This window comes from Leptodactylus fuscus, chromosome 7 (genome assembly GCF_031893055.1).
Source record: "Leptodactylus fuscus isolate aLepFus1 chromosome 7, aLepFus1.hap2, whole genome shotgun sequence".
Lineage (NCBI taxonomy): Eukaryota > Metazoa > Chordata > Amphibia > Anura > Leptodactylidae > Leptodactylus > Leptodactylus fuscus.
The window spans coordinates 145,076,961-145,095,401 of record NC_134271.1 but is presented as its reverse complement, the minus strand read 5'-3'; the positions used below and the strand labels follow the sequence as shown (position 1 = coordinate 145,095,401).

Below are 18,441 nucleotides of genomic sequence, written 5' to 3'. Positions count from 1 at the left end.
GTTGGGGTTATTGTTCTGGGAAGATTGGGAATTTTAGGAGGAAGGAGGACAAGACTGTTGGGTAAGAGGAGGAGAGGAGGTAGAGGCTGACTGGCTGGTGGACAATGTGCTGTAAGCGTTATCCGATAGCCATTGCAAGACCTGTTCCTGGTTCTCGGGCCTACTAAGGTTTGTACCATTCAGCCTAGTTAATGTGAAACTTTTGTGCAAAGCGCAAGGGCCCGCCTGATGTTAAGGGACATACGCTGGTACAAGGCTCAACTCAACCTAAGGGCCAAAAACACTGCTGGTGCAAGGCTCTACTCATGCCAAGGGCCTCAATCTCTGCTGGTAGCTCAGCTTAAGGTCCTGTAACTTTGTTTGGAAGGGCTCATGTTAAGGGCTTGAAAAGTCAATTTTGGAAGGTCTTACCACATCACACACACACACTCAAAATGACAGTTAAGGGTGAGGGCTTTTGGATTTCCCATTGTCTATTCCATCCGTGGTTGTCATGGGAAACGTGATTTAAAGGGGTGGTTGTTACTGTTTGTTGAGCTTAAATTGGGGTTTGTATCCATCCATTTGGGGAGTAAAGAAGGTTTCCAGGTATTTTCCCACTTTGATAGAGGTTTTGTAGCAGTCTGTAGTAGCCCCTATTCTCTTAACAGTGGTGTTTTGCTGCCATCTACTGGTGTGAAGAAATATAGCCTGGGACTGCACTACTGTGAGAGGCAATAATCACCCTGTTCTGTTTGGTAAATGGTGCGGTCCAGAGGAAGTGACGTGAGCAGGAAGCACAGAGCAGCGTGGTGTGGGCCCAGAGTGTGTGCTGTGAGGACCTGTGAGAGGCCATTGCTGCTGTAGGCCATAGTAGAAGGCCTGAAACACTGCAGAGACTGACCAGAGAAAGCGGCAGTGTTGCGGAGATTGTTCTGGAGACTAAAGCCGGACTGTGCCTTGGACTGGGTTCAGACCTTCACCCAAGACAGAAGCAAGACAGAGTCTTCTGAGTTCCTGGACAGGCCTGCATCGAGGGAGCACCATAGAGAGCTGAGAGAGACTGTATAAACCCAGTACCATACAAGTATCTGAGGGACAGCTAGGGCCAGTTTATAGCGTGCGTTATCCTCATACTGTTATATGTAACTTAGTTTCTTTTGTTGATTCCTTCCCATTTTCCATAAGTAAATTGTGTTATATACCTGCCAGTGTGCGTCTGTCTCCTAGTCGCGGATCCTTGTTACCTGCTGGCCCGGACTTACATTTTGGTGTAGTCGGCAGGATTCGTAGCTCAGGAGACATGTCGGACAGGGAAGAGGGAACCTCTGCCGGGTCAAGCTCAGGCATCCGAGCTGATAGTCCCAATGTAGCTGTTTTGCCAGGAAGGAGAATGGTGCCGCGGGGCTCAGTGATGAGCCAAGTGACAAAATTTGATGGATGTAATATGATGGTAGCTGAATGGGCAGATCAGATACGAGGCTTACAGCAGATATATGACATTGCACCAGATGTGATAGTACAGTTAGCCACACTGACGCTGACAGGGGACGCCAAGACGACTGTCAGGCTACAACCAGCTAATGAGAAAAAGACATTTGATGAAGTAGTGACTTTGTTAGAGACCATTTATGGAGAGACAGCATCATTAGGTTCCCTAAAGGTCAGGTTCTTTCAGCGAACCCAGTCAGAAACTGAAACTCTCCCTCAGTATGCCAATGCCCTACAAGAACTACTCAATGAAGTTAGGGAAAAAGGGGGAATCAACGCTATAGCCGACTATGACCGTACTCTCCGAGACCAGTTTGTCATAGGAATACGTGACAAGATCATAGCAGAGGCAATGCAAGATGAGATAAGGAGACGGCCACAATCCACCTTCAGTGACATACGGGTGGAGGCAATTTACCATGCGAATAGTAAAGTGACAGAGCCACAGGTGAGACAGAGTGTCACACTAAGCCAAGGGGCCGAAGCAGCAGCTATAGGAAAAGCCGGAGACCTGGAGTCCATTATTCAGAAACTACAGGTACAAGTAGAATACCTAACAAAGCGCTGCGAAGATTATGCACAGCAGGCGAATGAGAGCCTATGAAGGAGGAAGAGTGAATAAAGTACCTGAAAGTGGAGTGTCAGGGGCCTACCGAGGGGGCCCAGAACAGGACCGAAAACGTTGGGTCTACTGAGGGGGCCCAGAGAGACGACCACCTCGGCGAGAGATCCAGTGCTGGGTGTGTGGAAGACTGGGACATGTCGCTGCAAAATGCCCAGACAAGTTCCCAAGACAGCCGCCTTTAAACTAGAAGGTTCCAGCGCAGCGGGGCATGCGTTGGAAGAGAACAAAAGAGTGAAGGAAGTTAAGAGCCCTGATGATACACTGATTGCAGCAAGCCCGGTGTTGCAGGTCAAGATGAATGATGTCCTCGTTACTGGAATGATAGATACGGGATCACAGGTTACCACTATGGGAAGAGAATGTTATGAACGGTACTTCCAACAGTCTGCCCAGTATGACCCTGAGATGTTTGTGAGTGTGGTGGCAGCCAACAACCTACCTGTCCCAGTATGCGGAGTAGTCTGGATGAACGTGAACATATGCGGCCGAGACTTAGGCAGAAGAGGTATTATCGTAGTCCAGGAGGGCTATGATAAACAGATCCCCGTAATTTTAGGGATGAATATACTGAAGGACATGGACCACCTGCTGTTTGCTAGAGATGGGCATAATTATTGGAGAGAAGCTACTGCTCACCAACCCACTCGGGCTGCCTTACAGCGATTAATAAGGATGTGTGGACTGCAGAGAGCCACCGGTGGAGAACAGCCCGTGGGCTGTATTACTGTTCCTCATCACACCAAGGTAACACTACCAGCTGAAAGAGAGACTATTATATTGCTACCACTGGGCACCACCCGGAAATTAGAAGGCCTCTCTGTCATGATTGACCCATTATCTAACCAGAACGGGTGCACTAATGTGCTGGTGGCTCGCTCCTTGTCTGTGGTAACCCAGGGGAGAGTGTTGGTGCGATGTGTCAATACCCATAACCAGAGTTTAGATCTGACTCCAAGTAGCCTCCTTGCCAAGGTCTATGCTGCCCCAGCTGAAATACGAAAGGCGACACCTTTAGAACTGACCCCGTCCGGGAAGGGGGAATGGTCAGTGACCTTGTCCAGAGAAGCAGAAGGGCTCATTGTCTCCCATGAAGAAGGGCGGTTGCTGCGGGAAAGGATGAAGTTAAACCTTTCTCGATATACCACTGATCAAGTCAGAAAGGTAGACCAGTTGCTAGGAGAACACGAGGCCTCATTTGCACGACATGAGAATGACTTTGGCTGTGCACAGGGAATCTATCACAAAATACCCACTGGAGATGCGGCTCCCATCAGAGAGAGATATCGGCAGATACCACCCCAACAGTACCAAGAAGTGAAAGATCTGCTGAATTCAATGCTGGAGAATGGAGTTGTTAGAGAGAGTCAAAGCCCTTGGGCTGCACCAGTGGTGTTAGTCAAAAAGAAGGACGGATCTTTAAGGTTCTGCATGGATTATCGTAGACTGAACTCCTGCACGGTACGTGACTCTTACCCACTCCCCCGTATTGAAGAATCGCTTACGGCCTTAGGCAAGGCCCGTTACTTCTCGTCCCTGGATTTAGCAAGCGGCTACTGGCAGGTCCCCATGAGTGAGAAGGACAAAGGGAAGACGGCTTTCATCCTCCCAATGGGTCTATATGAGTTCAACCGCATGCCTTTTGGTCTGACCAATGCCCCGGGTACATTCCAATGGCTCATGGAGAAATGTCTGGGCGATTTCAATTTCGAATTCACTCTGATTTACCTCGATGACATCATTGTCTACTCCGCTACATTCGAAGATCATCTTCAGAAGCTGGGGCAGGTTTTTAGGAGACTGAGAGAGCACGGTTTGAAGTTGAAGCCCAGTAAGTGTCGCCTGTTACAGGAAGAAATTGAATATTTGGGACATCGAATATCAGGACGTGGAGTACAGCCATCCAGTGAGAAGATTGCGGCTGTGCGAGACTGGCCCACTCCTACCACCCTACAAGAGGTCCGTGACTTCTTAGGGCTTGCTGGATATTACAGGCGATTTGTGAAAGACTTTGTGCACAAAGCTGAACCACTGAATGCGCTATTGAGGAATACCGCTAGGGGTCCGAAGGCTCAATGCGTGCCATGGGGTATCGAACAAGAGAGAGCATTTCAAACTCTGAAAGATGCCTTGACCAACCCTCCAATTCTGGCATATGCTGATTACCATCTACCCTTTCAGCTTTATACAGACGCCAGCCAATATGGTCTTGGGGCAGTACGCTCCCAAATCCAGAATGGCGAAGAAAGAGTGATTGCATATGGCAGCTGTTCATTATGAGACTCTGAAAGAAACCCTGCTAATTACAGCTCCTTCCGCTTGGAGTTATTAGCCCTTGTGTGGGCAATGACTGAGACGTTTGTGGGGTACCTCACCGGGGCATAAGTACAAGTGTTGACGGATAACAATCCACTGGCACATTTGGATAAGGCGAAGCTAGGTGCCCTGGAGCAACGGTGGATGGCCCGACTTTCTAAGTACCGCTACAGTGTGAAATATTGCTCCAAAAATGAGAATCAGAATGCCGATGCATTGTCCCGAGTCACTACCCAACCACCGGTCGGGGACATAGATCAAGAATTAGAATCAACAGAAGTACCTGATTTCACCCAGTTTTCCCAGAAGGTGGTAACTGCTCGACAGAGCGAAATACTGGGAACTCAAGTAGCTCCCTTCCTGGGCCCATCCCACCAAGAATGGATTGGGCTCCAGCAACATGATCCAAGCCTGGCACTGCTATGCCGTTGTGTTAAAAAGGGGTGCATGTTAGGAGTATTTAGGTTCATTGCTTTCTATTTTTTTTTTTTTTTTTACGGCTGAGTGTACTGTTATGTCAGTCCAGGTAGCTGCAACGGGGCTAAGGAACAGCAGTAGGGAATCTTGCCCTGCACTACTCCCACTAGCTATCCCGGTCCCTGCCTCACGGGTGTGGGTCGGCTGTACTCAGGCTAAGCCTGACCCCGACGGCTCCTCTCTCACTGAAACCGTAGGCCTAGATGGAAGTGGGAGAAGGAATGCCCTATAAGATCTCTAGGGACTGGAGACTAAAGGGGGTCACCCCTAACGCAGAAGGGAAGCTGCTACTGACAGGGACGGACAAGGGTGTGCACTGACTAACAACACAAGCAGCACACAGGAAAAATGTGGGAACGGACTCCCCTACACCAATATGGGAAGGTACCTAACACTAGGAAACAAACACAGGGAAACTGAGTAGAAATCAAAGGATAAGGTAATTCACTCACACAGTCAATTATACACAGAGGTAGGATTGGTGAACACAGAAGGGAAAACTCACACACCAACTAGTTAACCCAATCCTCCCAAAAACCGACCACAGAACTTTCGATATCTCAGATAACCTCCTGCTAAGGCCTAGCACTGAAAAGAGACACTCAGCACAGAACCATGGGAGGCATGGGTTTAAATACAGCGTAGAGACCACTCCTCCCAGGTGCAAATGGGAGGACAGACTAATCAACCAGGAGATAAAGCTGCCTACCAGCAGTGCGGGCGTGCAAGTCAGAAGGTGTGCACCAATACCCACGCCAGGACAACCCCGCAGCGCCAGGATGCCACCCCAGACACCGCACAGCCAAAAACTCCCCAGGTAAAAAAAATAGAAAGCAATGAACCTAAATACTCCTAACAGTGCAAGCCTACTATTGACGAAAGAGACCAGCTGTCACCCGAAGTATTAGCGGTACTGGGGCAGTGGAACCGATTGGAGATGAGAGACGGGATCCTACGACGACGTGTATACTTGCCAACTGAGATTGACGCATGTTATCAAATTGTAGTGACTACTGACCTAGCCCGTCCACTAGCCGCCGAGGTACATCGTAGGAATGGCCACTTTGGAGCTGAGAAGACCTTTAGGTGGCTCCAACGATTGATCTTCTGTCCGAGTCTCCGCTTCATTGTTGAAGAAGTGTGTCGTGATTGCAGAGCATGCGAAATCAGCAAAGCAGTTGAACAGAGGGCTCCAACACAGACCATAGTGACGAAAGAGCCACTTGAAGTATTGATGATTGACTATGTCGCCGTGGGATATTCTGCAAGTGGGCATCAGTATTGCTTAGTTATGGTAGATCACTTTACCAAATTTGCTGTAGCCGTTGCAACAAAGGACCAGACTGCTGAGTCGGCTGCTGAGGCCCTGTGTCACCACTTCATATGAGTGTACGGCTGCCCTCAACGCATTCACTCTGACCAAGGCGCCTGTTTCGAGGGGCGAGTCATGCAAGAGGTGCAACGTATTTATGGAATGAAAAAGTCACGCCCCACCCCATACCATCCACAGGGGAACAGGGCATGTGAACAATTTAACCGCACATTACTTCAGATGATCCGCACCTTGGAAGCCGACAAGAAGCGACAATGGCCGCAGTACCTGCCCGAATTGCTGTGGGCCTATAATAATCAAGTCCACTCTGTTACAGAGTACACCCCATATGTTCTCTTCTTTGGGCGATCCGAAAAAGGTGTGGGAGACCTCAACCTCGAAGACACCGATGAATTTCCTTATCGAGGCCTGCCCACTTGGATTCAGGCTCACCGTCAGAGATTAGAGACTGTCCATCGGATAGTATGTGAGAGACTACAAGAGCAAGTTCACCCTAATCATCGGCCGGTGCAGGACACCCCTCTTAAAGTTGGCGACTTAGTCTTGGTACGAGTAAAGAAGCCACTAGGGAAATTGGACAGTAGGTGGGAACCTGACCCTTACTGCATTGTGGCCCACCCTCATGTTGATAGTCCCGCTTACCAAGTCCAAAATACCCTGACCAAGCAGACGCGGACGCTACACCGTGACATGTTACGCCCATGTCAGTCTCAGAGGCCAGTTCAGGACGACAGAGAGGAAGTGACTATGACACACCCCTCCACAAGTGAGCCCTGGTTGTGGGATGACGATGATGATAACGGGGGTGTTGTGGAAGCTGTGACCACCCCGACAGTAACTGGGCCTGCAACAGTAGTGACACCCCCGACTGCCATACCTGTCCGTCCCAATGAGAGACTGACCTCTACACTTGCTGACGATATGACAAGCTTGCGACGGACTAGTCGCTCCACAGCGGGTGTACCGCCAGTGCGCTATGCCCAGAATGAGTTCGTTTGGCCAGTGGCCCATCGTTACATCACAACATTGCGATTTCAGAAATGTGTTGATGGGGCTGTTGTTGTCAGGGACTGCCAACATTCGACTGGGGGTGTGTGTAGCAGTCAGTAGTAGCCCCTATTCTCTTAACAGTGGTGTTTTGCTGCCATCTACTGGTGTGAAGAAATATAGCCTGGGACTGCACTACTGTGAGAGGCAATAATCACCCTGTTCTGTTTGGTAAATGGTGCGGTCCAGAGGAAGTGACGTGAGCAGGAAGCACAGAGCAGCGTGGTGTGGGCCCAGAGTGTGTGCTGTGAGGACCTGTGAGAGGCCATTGCTGCTGTAGGCCATAGTAGAAGGCCTGAAACACTGCAGAGACTGACTGGAGGAAACGGCAGTGTTGTGGAGATTGTTCTGGAGACTAAAGCCGGACTGTGCCTTGGACTGGGATCAGACCTTCACCCAAGACAGAAGCAAGACAGAGTCTGCTGAGTTCCTGGACAGGCCTGCATCGAGGGAGCACCACAGAGAGCTGAGAGACTGTATAAACCCGGTACCGTACAAGTATCTCAGGGACAGCTAGGGCCAGTTTATAGCGTGCGTTATCCTCATATTGTTATATGTAACTTAGTTTTTTTTTTGTTAATTCCTTCCCATTTACCATAAGTAAATTGTGTTATATACCTGCCAGTGTGCGTCTGTCTCCTAGTCGTGGATCCTTGTTACCTGCTGGCCCGGACTTACATTTTTTTGGAATGTGTAAAGTGTGTAGTTGTTAGGCTGTGATGTTGGGGTAATAGAGGGTCTTTGGTGTGTTAGATGCCCCCAGACATGCTTCCCCTGCTGTCCCAGTGTCATTCCAGGGTGTTGGTATCATTTCCTGGGGTGTCATAGTGGACTTGGTGACCCTCCAGAGACGGATTTGGGTTTCCCCCTTAACGAGTATATGTTCCCCATAGACTATAATGGGGTTCGAAACCCGTTCGAACACTCGTACAGTGAGCAGCTGTTCGAATCGGATTTCGAACCTCGAACATTTTAGTGTTCGCTCATCTCTAGAAATGAATAACGAACATTGAATATTTTACTGTTTACTCATCGCTAGTAGTTATTAGAGATAAGTCTATTGGGTTCTAGTAATAATCTATTAGTTATACATTTACTCTAAAGGTGATCCTAACCTGTAATATCCCCCAATGTAGAAATGTACCAGGACTATATTATATCTGATAACTCTTCTTCTATTCTGTTTATAGGGCTGGTTCTCATACAAGAAGGTAAGTGACCAGGAGAGATGGGCAAACCTTTCAGGATTCATTTAATTTCAGGTTCACGTTGCTCAGATCCAAGATTTGTTTTGGAACAAACAAGTTTGTTACGATCCAAACCTTAAATTGGCTTAAAACATAGTGTAGAATACTGTCAGGGCTCCTAGGAACCTATCTATAAAACATAGTGTAGAATACTGTCAGGGCTCCTAGGAACCTATCTATAAAACATAGTGTAGAATACTGTCAGGGCTCCTAGGAACCTATCTATAAAACATAGTGTAGAACACTGTCAGGGCTCCTAGGAACCTAATCTATAAAACAGTGTAGAATACTGTCAGGGCTCCTAGGAACCTATCTATAAAACATAGTGTAGAATACTCTTAGGGCTCCTAGGAACCTATCTATAAAACATAGTGTAGAATACTGTCAGGACTCCTAGGAACCTAATCTATCCAATTTCTAGATCTCCAAGTGAAGCTCAGCTGAAATTATATCAAAAGGAAAGTGACATTGTCAGAGCCCAGAGTATAATAGATGGAGGCTCAGAAGAGGTGTTAAAAATAAAGAGTATTTATACTCACCTTCACTTGCCATTTCTAGGCCTTCTCTTAGCATCCAATGCTCTCTCTCTACCTCCTCAGTGACCTCATGCACCTGGGGTCATCAATCAGGCTGGTGATTGAGTCTGGAAAATAACATGGGTATGGAGAGTGCCATGATTACATGAATCTTGGCCCGGACTCCATCTTCTATGAGTAAGAGACATTTCACTTACAGCCAGTCCTTGGTGCAGGGGCCCCACAAAAAACAAATTGTATTAAGATAAGATAAGATAATCCTTTATGGATTATGGATACTAATATGTATTGAGTAACTGTTATAATGACGTTGCTCATAGAATTGACTACTTTTATCCTATAAACTTGTTTATCCTATTACTTGTATACTGTTATATATACTGTGCATATTAAATGGGATGTATCTTACATTAGACAATTTGTTATTTAATAATCTGTGCTATGTCCTCATCGGGGCTGAGTATTTTGCTATTTTACTAGTTGTAATAATTTTTCTTTTAGGTATTTAATAAATAAATTGAATTATCTTTTTATCCAATGGATTTGGCCTTTATGTCCTTAACTCCCAACATGTGTTTATATACTGGTTGGGGAGAAATAAGCATCATATACATTAGCTATGAGACCACATATTATTTTTTGGTTGTGTATCTGTAAGGTAAGTGTCTACAATCCCCCTGTATGATCCATGATGTCTTATAGGAGCCGCCATCAGACCTGCGGTGACCTTCACTCCAGACTACAAGAAGATCTTTACATCAGAGCAGATAACAATGACCTGTGATGTGGGATCTACTATAGGAGAGGGGATGGATTATATATGGTACAGAGACAGCGAGGAAGTATACAATGGGAAATCCTATATAATACAATATGCCGAAACATCACACAGTGGATATTACCAATGTCAGACCAGACCTGGAGAAATAAGTGACCCCGCTAGACTGGAGGTTAGTCATGGTGAGTAAATCTACCAGATCATAAATATACAGACAAGGTAACAAGTTGTATCACACACAGACTGATAAGAGATCATATATGTCTCCTCATCTTATATCATTGTATATTACAGGTGATGTCATCCTGCAGACCCCTCTATATGTCTATGAAGGAGATGACATATATATAAGATGTCACCACTATCCTGGATACCAAGGAGGACGGACAATATTTTACAAAGATAACAGAGACATTACAGGCTGGTCAGATAATGCAGAATATTATATTAGAGATGTAACCAGGACGACTGCTGGGACATACGGATGTGTAAAAGAAGTCTATTATAATGGAAGATATAACCTACATGTAGATGAAGTTTCTGTATCTGTACAAGGTAAGTCCAGGATCATTTCTATAGGAATTATTTGTAGGATTTGTACAATATCTTTGGAGCCACTTTGTCTCCTGAAGTCTCATCTACAATTATTGATGGGTGAGGTCGGGTCCAGATGTGGGAAATTTGTGATGGATTTTCTGCTAATTCATACATTGTAGTATATTGTGTGATTATAGTCTGTACATTATGTTCTATATGTTACAGATTGTTTCCATAGTTTTGGTGCAGATTTCTCTATTTACAATGTAGAGGATGAAATACACATCAGAACAGTATATATATACTAGCAGGAGGACCCGGCTTTGCACGGGTATATTACATTTTATGTTTGTGTAGTGGCCCCATAAGAATTGTCCAATTTTGCACTGGTGTATTTTGTATGTGGTTTGTGTGTATGTCCATAAGCGTAATGTGATTATGTGTATCTCATTTTGGATGTCAGTGAAAAACCTGTGATCAGTTGTTATGGATACCTGGAGTAAAGCTGTATCTAATCCTTCCCCATGTAGTACTGTGTGTAGACGTGCGTATCTAATCCTACGGCATGTGGTACTGTGTGCAGACTTGCATATCTTATGCTCTGGTGTGTGGAACTGTGTGCAGATGCGTGTATCCAATCCTTTGGCATGTGGTACTGTGTTCAGACGCATGTATACAATCCCCCCGTTTGTGGTACTGTGTGCTGACGCATGTATCTAATCCTTCGGCACATGGAACCGTGTGCAGACGCACGTATCTAATCCTTCAGTGTGTGGAACTGTGTGCAGAAGCGCATATTTAATCCTCTGGTGTGTGGGACTGTGTGCAGACGCATAAATCTAATCCTCTGGCGTGTGATACTGTGTGCTGATTTGTGTATCTAATCCTCTGATGCGTGTATCTCAGTTTGGATATCAGTGTTGTATTGTGCATGTGGAGTGACCGTGTGTATTGCAGTTGGAATATGAATGAAAGTCTTGCAGGTTTGTATTGGCTAAGGGGGGGGGGGGGGGCATTGTGTTTGGAATGCTGTATCTCAGCAACGGTACGTCCGAGCGAGTTGGAGTCTCATCTTAAACCTTCCCGGATACCTGAAGTATCTCTGTACCAAATTTGGTGAAGATCGGTCCAGTCGTTTGGTTTGCATTAGAGAACAGACAGACGGACAGACAGGCAGAAATTCATTTTTATAATATAGAGAGATAAATGGAGCAGCGAATCTCATGTGTGACTCTATTCACACAGCGGAATGGGAACAGGCTTTTTGGAACTGGTGGGAATCCCAATGGTTGGTTCCTCAGCGATCAGCGAGTTATGTCCTGTCCTGTGGTTACATCATTACTAGTTATCATGGCAGAGCTCATATAGTCACATCTCTCTATATTATAAAAATGAATTCTTGTGTGTGTGTGTTCCAGCCTGTAAACCTTAGTTGCCCTAGCTAGTAATCTTCCCTGAGTCAGCAATGTCACTATTAGTCAGGCAGCATGCTGCCATGTATGTTGTGTGATAGGACTCAGTGGCTTTAGCTAGCATACCTTCTCAGTCTGGGGTCACTGGAAGTGGGCTTGGCAGTAGTTGCCTTGGTGGTTGGGTGGAACAGCATCACACTGGGTTTAGTTGGTCTCTAGCTAGTCCAGGAGTGCTGGCTAGCCAGTTAGTTTATTTGGGCGGCTGCTCTGATTGCACAGGTCTCTGTGAATTGTTAACAGAGCACACCTGGTCCTTTAATTTAGCTGGCAGTGACATCAACTATCAGACAGTGTTCACACTAGGTGTTGGCAGTTCAGAAGCCCAGAGGGCTCCGCAGGGTTTTCATTTGTTTAGTTTTTTTTTTTTTTTAATAAACCCTGCTGACCATAACACATACACACAAACCACATACAAAATACATGAGTGCAAAATTGGACAATTCTTATGGGGCCACTACACAAACATAAAATGTAATATACCCGTGTATAGCCGGGTCCTCCTGCTAGTCTCCCTATCTTATAAAAATGTATTCTTGTCTGTCTGTCTGTCTGTCTGTCTGTCTGTCTGTACTCTAATGCGAACCAAACGACTGGACCGATCTTCACCAAATTTGGTACAGACATACTTCAGGTATCCGGGAAGGTTTAAGACAAGACTCCAACTCGCTCGGACGTACCGTTGCTGAGATACAGCATTCCAAATACAGTGCCCCCCCCCCTTAGCCAATACAAACCTGCAAGTCTTTCACTCATATTCCAACTGCAATACACACGGTCACTCCACATGCACAATACAACCCTGATATCCAAACTGAGATACACGCATCAGAGGATTAGATACACAGATCAGCACACAGTATCACATGCCAGAGGATTAGATACACGGGTCTGCACACAGTCCCACACACCAGAGGATTAAATACGCATTTCTGCACACAGTTCCACACACTGAAGAATTTGATACGTGCATTTGCACACGGTTTCACATGCCAAAGGATTAGATACAGGCGTCTACACACAGTTCCACACTCCAGAGGATTAGATACGTGCGTCTGCACACATTTGTACACGCCATAGGATTAGATACACGCGTCTGCACACAGTTCCACATTCCAGAGGATTAGATATGCCCGTCCGCACACAGTTCCACATTCCAGAGGATTAGATACACGCATCTGCACACAGTTGTACATGCCACAGGATTAGATACACGCGTCTGCACACAGTACCACATGCAGTAGGATTAGATACGCGCGTCTACACATAGCTCCACACGCCAAAGGATTAGATATGCACGTCTGCACACAGTACCACACGGGGGAGGATTAGATACGCGCGTCTACACACAGTACCACATGCCATAGGATTAGATACGCGCATCTGCACACAGAACCACACGCCGTAGGATTAGATACGCGCCTCTTCACACAATACCATACAGGGGAGGATTAGATACATGTGTCTTCACATAGTTGTACACGCCATAGGATTAGATACACGGGTCTGCACACAGTCCCACACACCAGAGGATTAAATACGCACTTCTGCACACAGTACCACATGCCATAGGATTAGATACGTGCGCCTGCACATGGTTCCACATGCCGAAGCATTAGATACAGGCGTCTACACACAGTTCCACACTCCAGAGGATTAGATACACAGATCAGCACACAGTATCACACGCCAGAGGATTAGATACACGGGTCTCCACACAGTCCCACACACCAGAGGTTTAAAATCGCATTTCTGCACACAGTTCCACACACTGAAGGATTTGATACACGCGTCTGCACACGGTTCCACATGCCGAAGGATTAGATACAGGCGTCTACACACAGTTCCACACTCCAGAGCATTAGATACGTGCGTCTGCACACATTTGTACACGCCATAGGATTAGATACACGCGTCTGCACAGAGTACCACATGCCGTAGGATTAGATACGCGCGTCTACACACAGTACCACATGCCGTAGGATTAGATACACGCGTCTACACACAGTTCCACATTCCATAGGATTAGATACGCGCGTCTGCACACCGTTGTACACGCCATAGGATTAGATACACGCGTCTGCAGACAGTACCATATGCAGTAGGATTAGATACGCGCGTCTACACATAGTTCCACACGCCAAAGGATTAGATACACGCCTCTGCACACAGTACCACACTTTGGAGGATTAGATACGTGTCTCTGCACACAGTACCACAAGCCAGAGAATTAGATACACGTCTCAGCACACAGTATCACACAGGGGAGGATTAGATACGCGTGTTTACACACAGTACCACACGGGGGAGGATTAGATACGCGCGTCTACACACAGTTCACATGCCATAGGATTAGATATGCGCATCTGCACACAGTACCACATGCCGGGGGATTGGATACACGCCTCTACACACAGTTCCACACGCCGTAGGATTAGATACGCGCCTCTTCACACAATACCACACAGGGGAGGATTAGATACACGTGTCTTCACACAGTTGTACACGCCATAGGATTAGATACACGCGTCTGCACACAGTACCACATGCCGTAGGATTAGATACGTGCGTCTACACACAGTACCACATGCCTTAGGATTAGATACACGCGTCTACACACAGTACCACATGCCGTAGGATTAGATACGCGCGTCTACACACAGTACCACATGCTGTAGGATTAGATACACGTGTCTACACACAGTTCCACACGCCATAGGATTAGATACGCGCCTCTTCACACAATTCCACACGCCGTAGGATTAGATACGCACAGTACCACACGGGGGAGGATTAAATACGTGCGTCTGCACACAGTACCACACGCCAGAGGATAAGATAAGCGCGTCTGCACACAGTACCAAATTTCGTAGGATTAGATACGCACGTCTGCACACAGTACCACATGCCGTAGGATTAGATACCCACGTCTACACACAGTTCCACATGCCGTAGGATTAGATACGCGCCTTTTCACACAATACCACACAGGGGAGGATTAGATACGTGCATCTGCACACAGTACCACATGCCAGAGTATTATATACGTGCATCTGCACACGGTACCGCACGCCAGAGTCATGCACACAGTTTCACTTACTGGAGGATTAGATACGCGCCTCTTCACACAATACCACACGGGGAGGATTAGATATGTGCATCTGCACACAGTACCACACCAACAAGGATTGGATACTTGCATCTAAACACAGTACTACACGGGGAAGGATTAGATACAGCTTTACTCCAGGTATCCATAACAACTGATCACAGGTTTTTCACTGACATCCAAAATGAGATACACATAATCACATGACGCTTATGGACATACACACAAACCACATACAAAATACACCAGTGCAAAATTGGACAATTCTTATGGGGCCACTACACAAACATAAAATGTAATATACCCGTGTATAGCCGGGTCCTCCCTCTAGTATTTTATAGATCTGCCACAGATAACTGAGCTCTGTACTTGGCAATCTCCAGCAGTCTGATAGAGAATGAATGGAGCGGCAGCATGTATGTTCTCATTGCACTCATCTCTAGTAGAGATGAGCGAACAGCATTCAATCGAATTGATATTTGATCGAATATCAGGTCATTCGAGGTATTCGATTTCAATCAAATACCACGCGGCAAATGCACTAAAAATGTGTATCCCCTCCCTGGTGCTATTTTTGAACCAATAACGGTGCAGGGGAAGTGGTACGACAACATAGGCATCGAAAAAAAAATCGGAAAAAGTAATTGGCTGTCTAAATCAGGTGACCTCCACTTTATACGAATGGTGGATTTCAGATCCGAGCCATATGAGACTGTGAACTATGTGACTGAGACAGGGATAGATGTACTGGCAGGGACAGCAGGGGACGCATGCCTGGGGGCATCTAACATGCCTAAGTACCTGTATTGTGCCACTATCTCATCGGGATCCCTGTCAGTTTGCAATATGCGGGAGCTGACTTTTTCCCATAGGAATGCATTGACCAGCGTTGATTGGCCGAATGCCATATAGAGTACAGCATTTGGCCAATCAACACTGGTTCGTCTGTGAGGAGGCGGAGTCTAAGATCGGTCCACAGCAGTCTCCACAGTCTCTCAGATGTAGCAGTGTTCAGCGCACAGCTCTGCTACACCCTCAGTGACAAATATAATAAAAATGTTACCAGTATTTGTAGAGAATATCTGATCATTTTCAGAGCATGTCTTATTTTTATACTGTATACTGATATGTGGTCACCATGTTGTGCAATGTCTTCTAATAAATCCCCCCAGTAATATATTATCACTTTTCTCCTTTTCTAGATCTGTTCACGACCCCAACACTATCAGTGACCCCACAACCAGTTATTACTACAGATAAGATGGCCCTGACATGTCAGACAAGTCTCCCTCCTCCTCCCAGACACAATACACAACTGCGGATTGCTTTCTACAGAGAAGGAGGGATTGTTCAGGGATTTGGTGTCAGTGATACCTATGAAGTCTACAATGTCCAGCTGGAGGATTCTGGGAAATATTCATGTGAGGTGGAAACTACAGATGGCAGAGTAAGGAAGAGAAGTGCAGAGACAATAATCCAGATAGGAGGTGAGTATAGACAATGGTCGTGTCTTCTACATGGGAGAACTTCTTACTTTATCTGGAACATGAATGGATGTACTTTTGGTGTAAATCACTATAAATAATACTTTCTCCCATCTATACCTTCCATTATTAGAGATCTTCTCACATCCAATCATTACTGTGACCAACAATGTAGTGACTGAAGGAGATCCCATGACCCTGACATGTAACACGACTCTTAGTCCATACAGACCGACCACAAGACTGGAGTTTGCTTTCTATAGAGATGGACGGAAGGTTCAGGATTCTTCTCCATCTAATAAATATGAGGTTCAGTCTGCTCAGCTGGAGGATTCTGGGAATTACACATGTCAAGTAAGAACCTCAATCAGCTCTACAATGAGGATCAGTGATGGGTACAACATACGGGTACAAGGTAGGTAATCCAAATGGTAAAATATAGAGATGAGCGAACACTAAAATGTTCGAGGTTCGAAATTCGATTCGAACAGCCGCTCACTGTTCGTGTGTTCGAATGGGTTTCGAACCCCATTATAGTCTATGGGGAACATAAACTCGTTAAGGGGGAAACCCAAATTCGTGTCTGGAGGGTCACCAAGTCCACTATGACACCCCAGGAAATGATACCAACACCCTGGAATGACACTGGGACAGCAGGGGAAGCATGTCTGGGGGCATAAAAGTCACTTTATTTCATGGAAATCCCTGTCAGTTTGCGATTTTCGCAAGCTAACTTTTCCCCATAGAAATGCATTGGCCAGTGCTGATTGGCCAGAGTACGGAACTCGACCAATCAGCGCTGGCTCTGCTGGAGGAGGTGGAGTCTAAGATCGCTCCACACCAGTCTCCATTCAGGTCCGACCTTAGACTCCGCCTCCTCCGGCAGAGCCAGCGCTGATTGGCCGAAGGCTGACCAATGCATTCCTATGCGAATGCAGAGACTTAGCAGTGCTGAGTCAGTTTTGCTCAACTACACATCTGATGCACACTCGGCTCTGCTATATCAGATGGGCTGACCGGCACATGGTGTAGTTGAGCAGAACTGGCTCAGCACTGCTAAGTCTCTGCATTCGAATAGGAATGCATTGGCCAGCCTTCGGCCAATCAGCGCTGGCTCTGCCGGAGGAGGCGGAGTCTAAGGTCGGACCTGAATGGAGACTGGTGTGGAGCGATCTTAGACTCCGCCTCCTCCAGCAGAGCCAGCGCTGATTGGTCGAGTTCCGTACTCTGGCCAATCAGCACTGGCTAATGCATTGTATTGGCGTGATGAAGCAGTGCTGAATGAGTGTGCTTAGCACACACATTCAGCTCTACTTCATCGGGCTAATAGAATGCATTGGGCAATCAGCGCTGGCCAATGCATTCTATTAGCTTGATGAAGCAGAGTGTGCACAAGGGTTCAAGCGCACCCTCGGCTCTGATGTAGCAGAGCTGAGGGTGCACAAGGGTTCAAGTGCACCCTCGGCTCTCCTACATCAGAGCCGAGGGTGCGCTTGAACCCTTGTGCAGCCTCAGCTCTGCTACATCAGAGCCGAGGGTGCGCTTGAACCCTTGTGCACACTCTGCTTCATCAAGCTAATAGAATGCATTGGCCAGCACTGATTGGCCAGAGTACGGAATTCGGCCAATCAGCGCTGGCCAATGCATCCCTATGGGAAAAAGTTTAGCTCACAAAAATCACAATTACACACCCGATAGAGCCCCAAAAAGTTATTTTTAATAACATTCCCCCCTAAATAAAGGTTATCCCTAGCTATCCCTGCCTGTACAGCTATCCCTGTCTCATAGTCACAAAGTTCACATTCTCATATGACCCGGATTTGAAATCCACTATTCGTCTAAAATGGAGGTCACCTGATTTCGGCAGCCAATGACTTTTTCCAATTTTTTTCAATGCCCCCAGTGTCGTAGTTCCTGTCCCACCTCCCCTGCGCTGTTATTGGTGCAAAAAAGGCGCCAGGGAAGGTGGGAGGGGAATCGAATTTTGGCGCTCTTTACCACGCGGTGTTCGATTCG

At 46.6% G+C, this 18,441-nt stretch overlaps 1 protein-coding gene across 1 annotated transcript in view; it reads left to right on the top strand.

The window, feature by feature from the left end:
* Nucleotides 1–18,441, top strand: part of LOC142214621 (Fc receptor-like protein 5) — a 175,209-nt gene that overhangs the window by 102,805 nt on the left and 53,963 nt on the right. Inside the window, exons 6-7 of the mRNA XM_075283559.1 lie at nucleotides 16,144–16,428; nucleotides 16,559–16,813. Of these exons, the coding sequence (XP_075139660.1) occupies nucleotides 16,144–16,428; nucleotides 16,559–16,813 (540 nt within the window). The remainder of the gene's footprint in view (nucleotides 1–16,143; nucleotides 16,429–16,558; nucleotides 16,814–18,441) is intronic.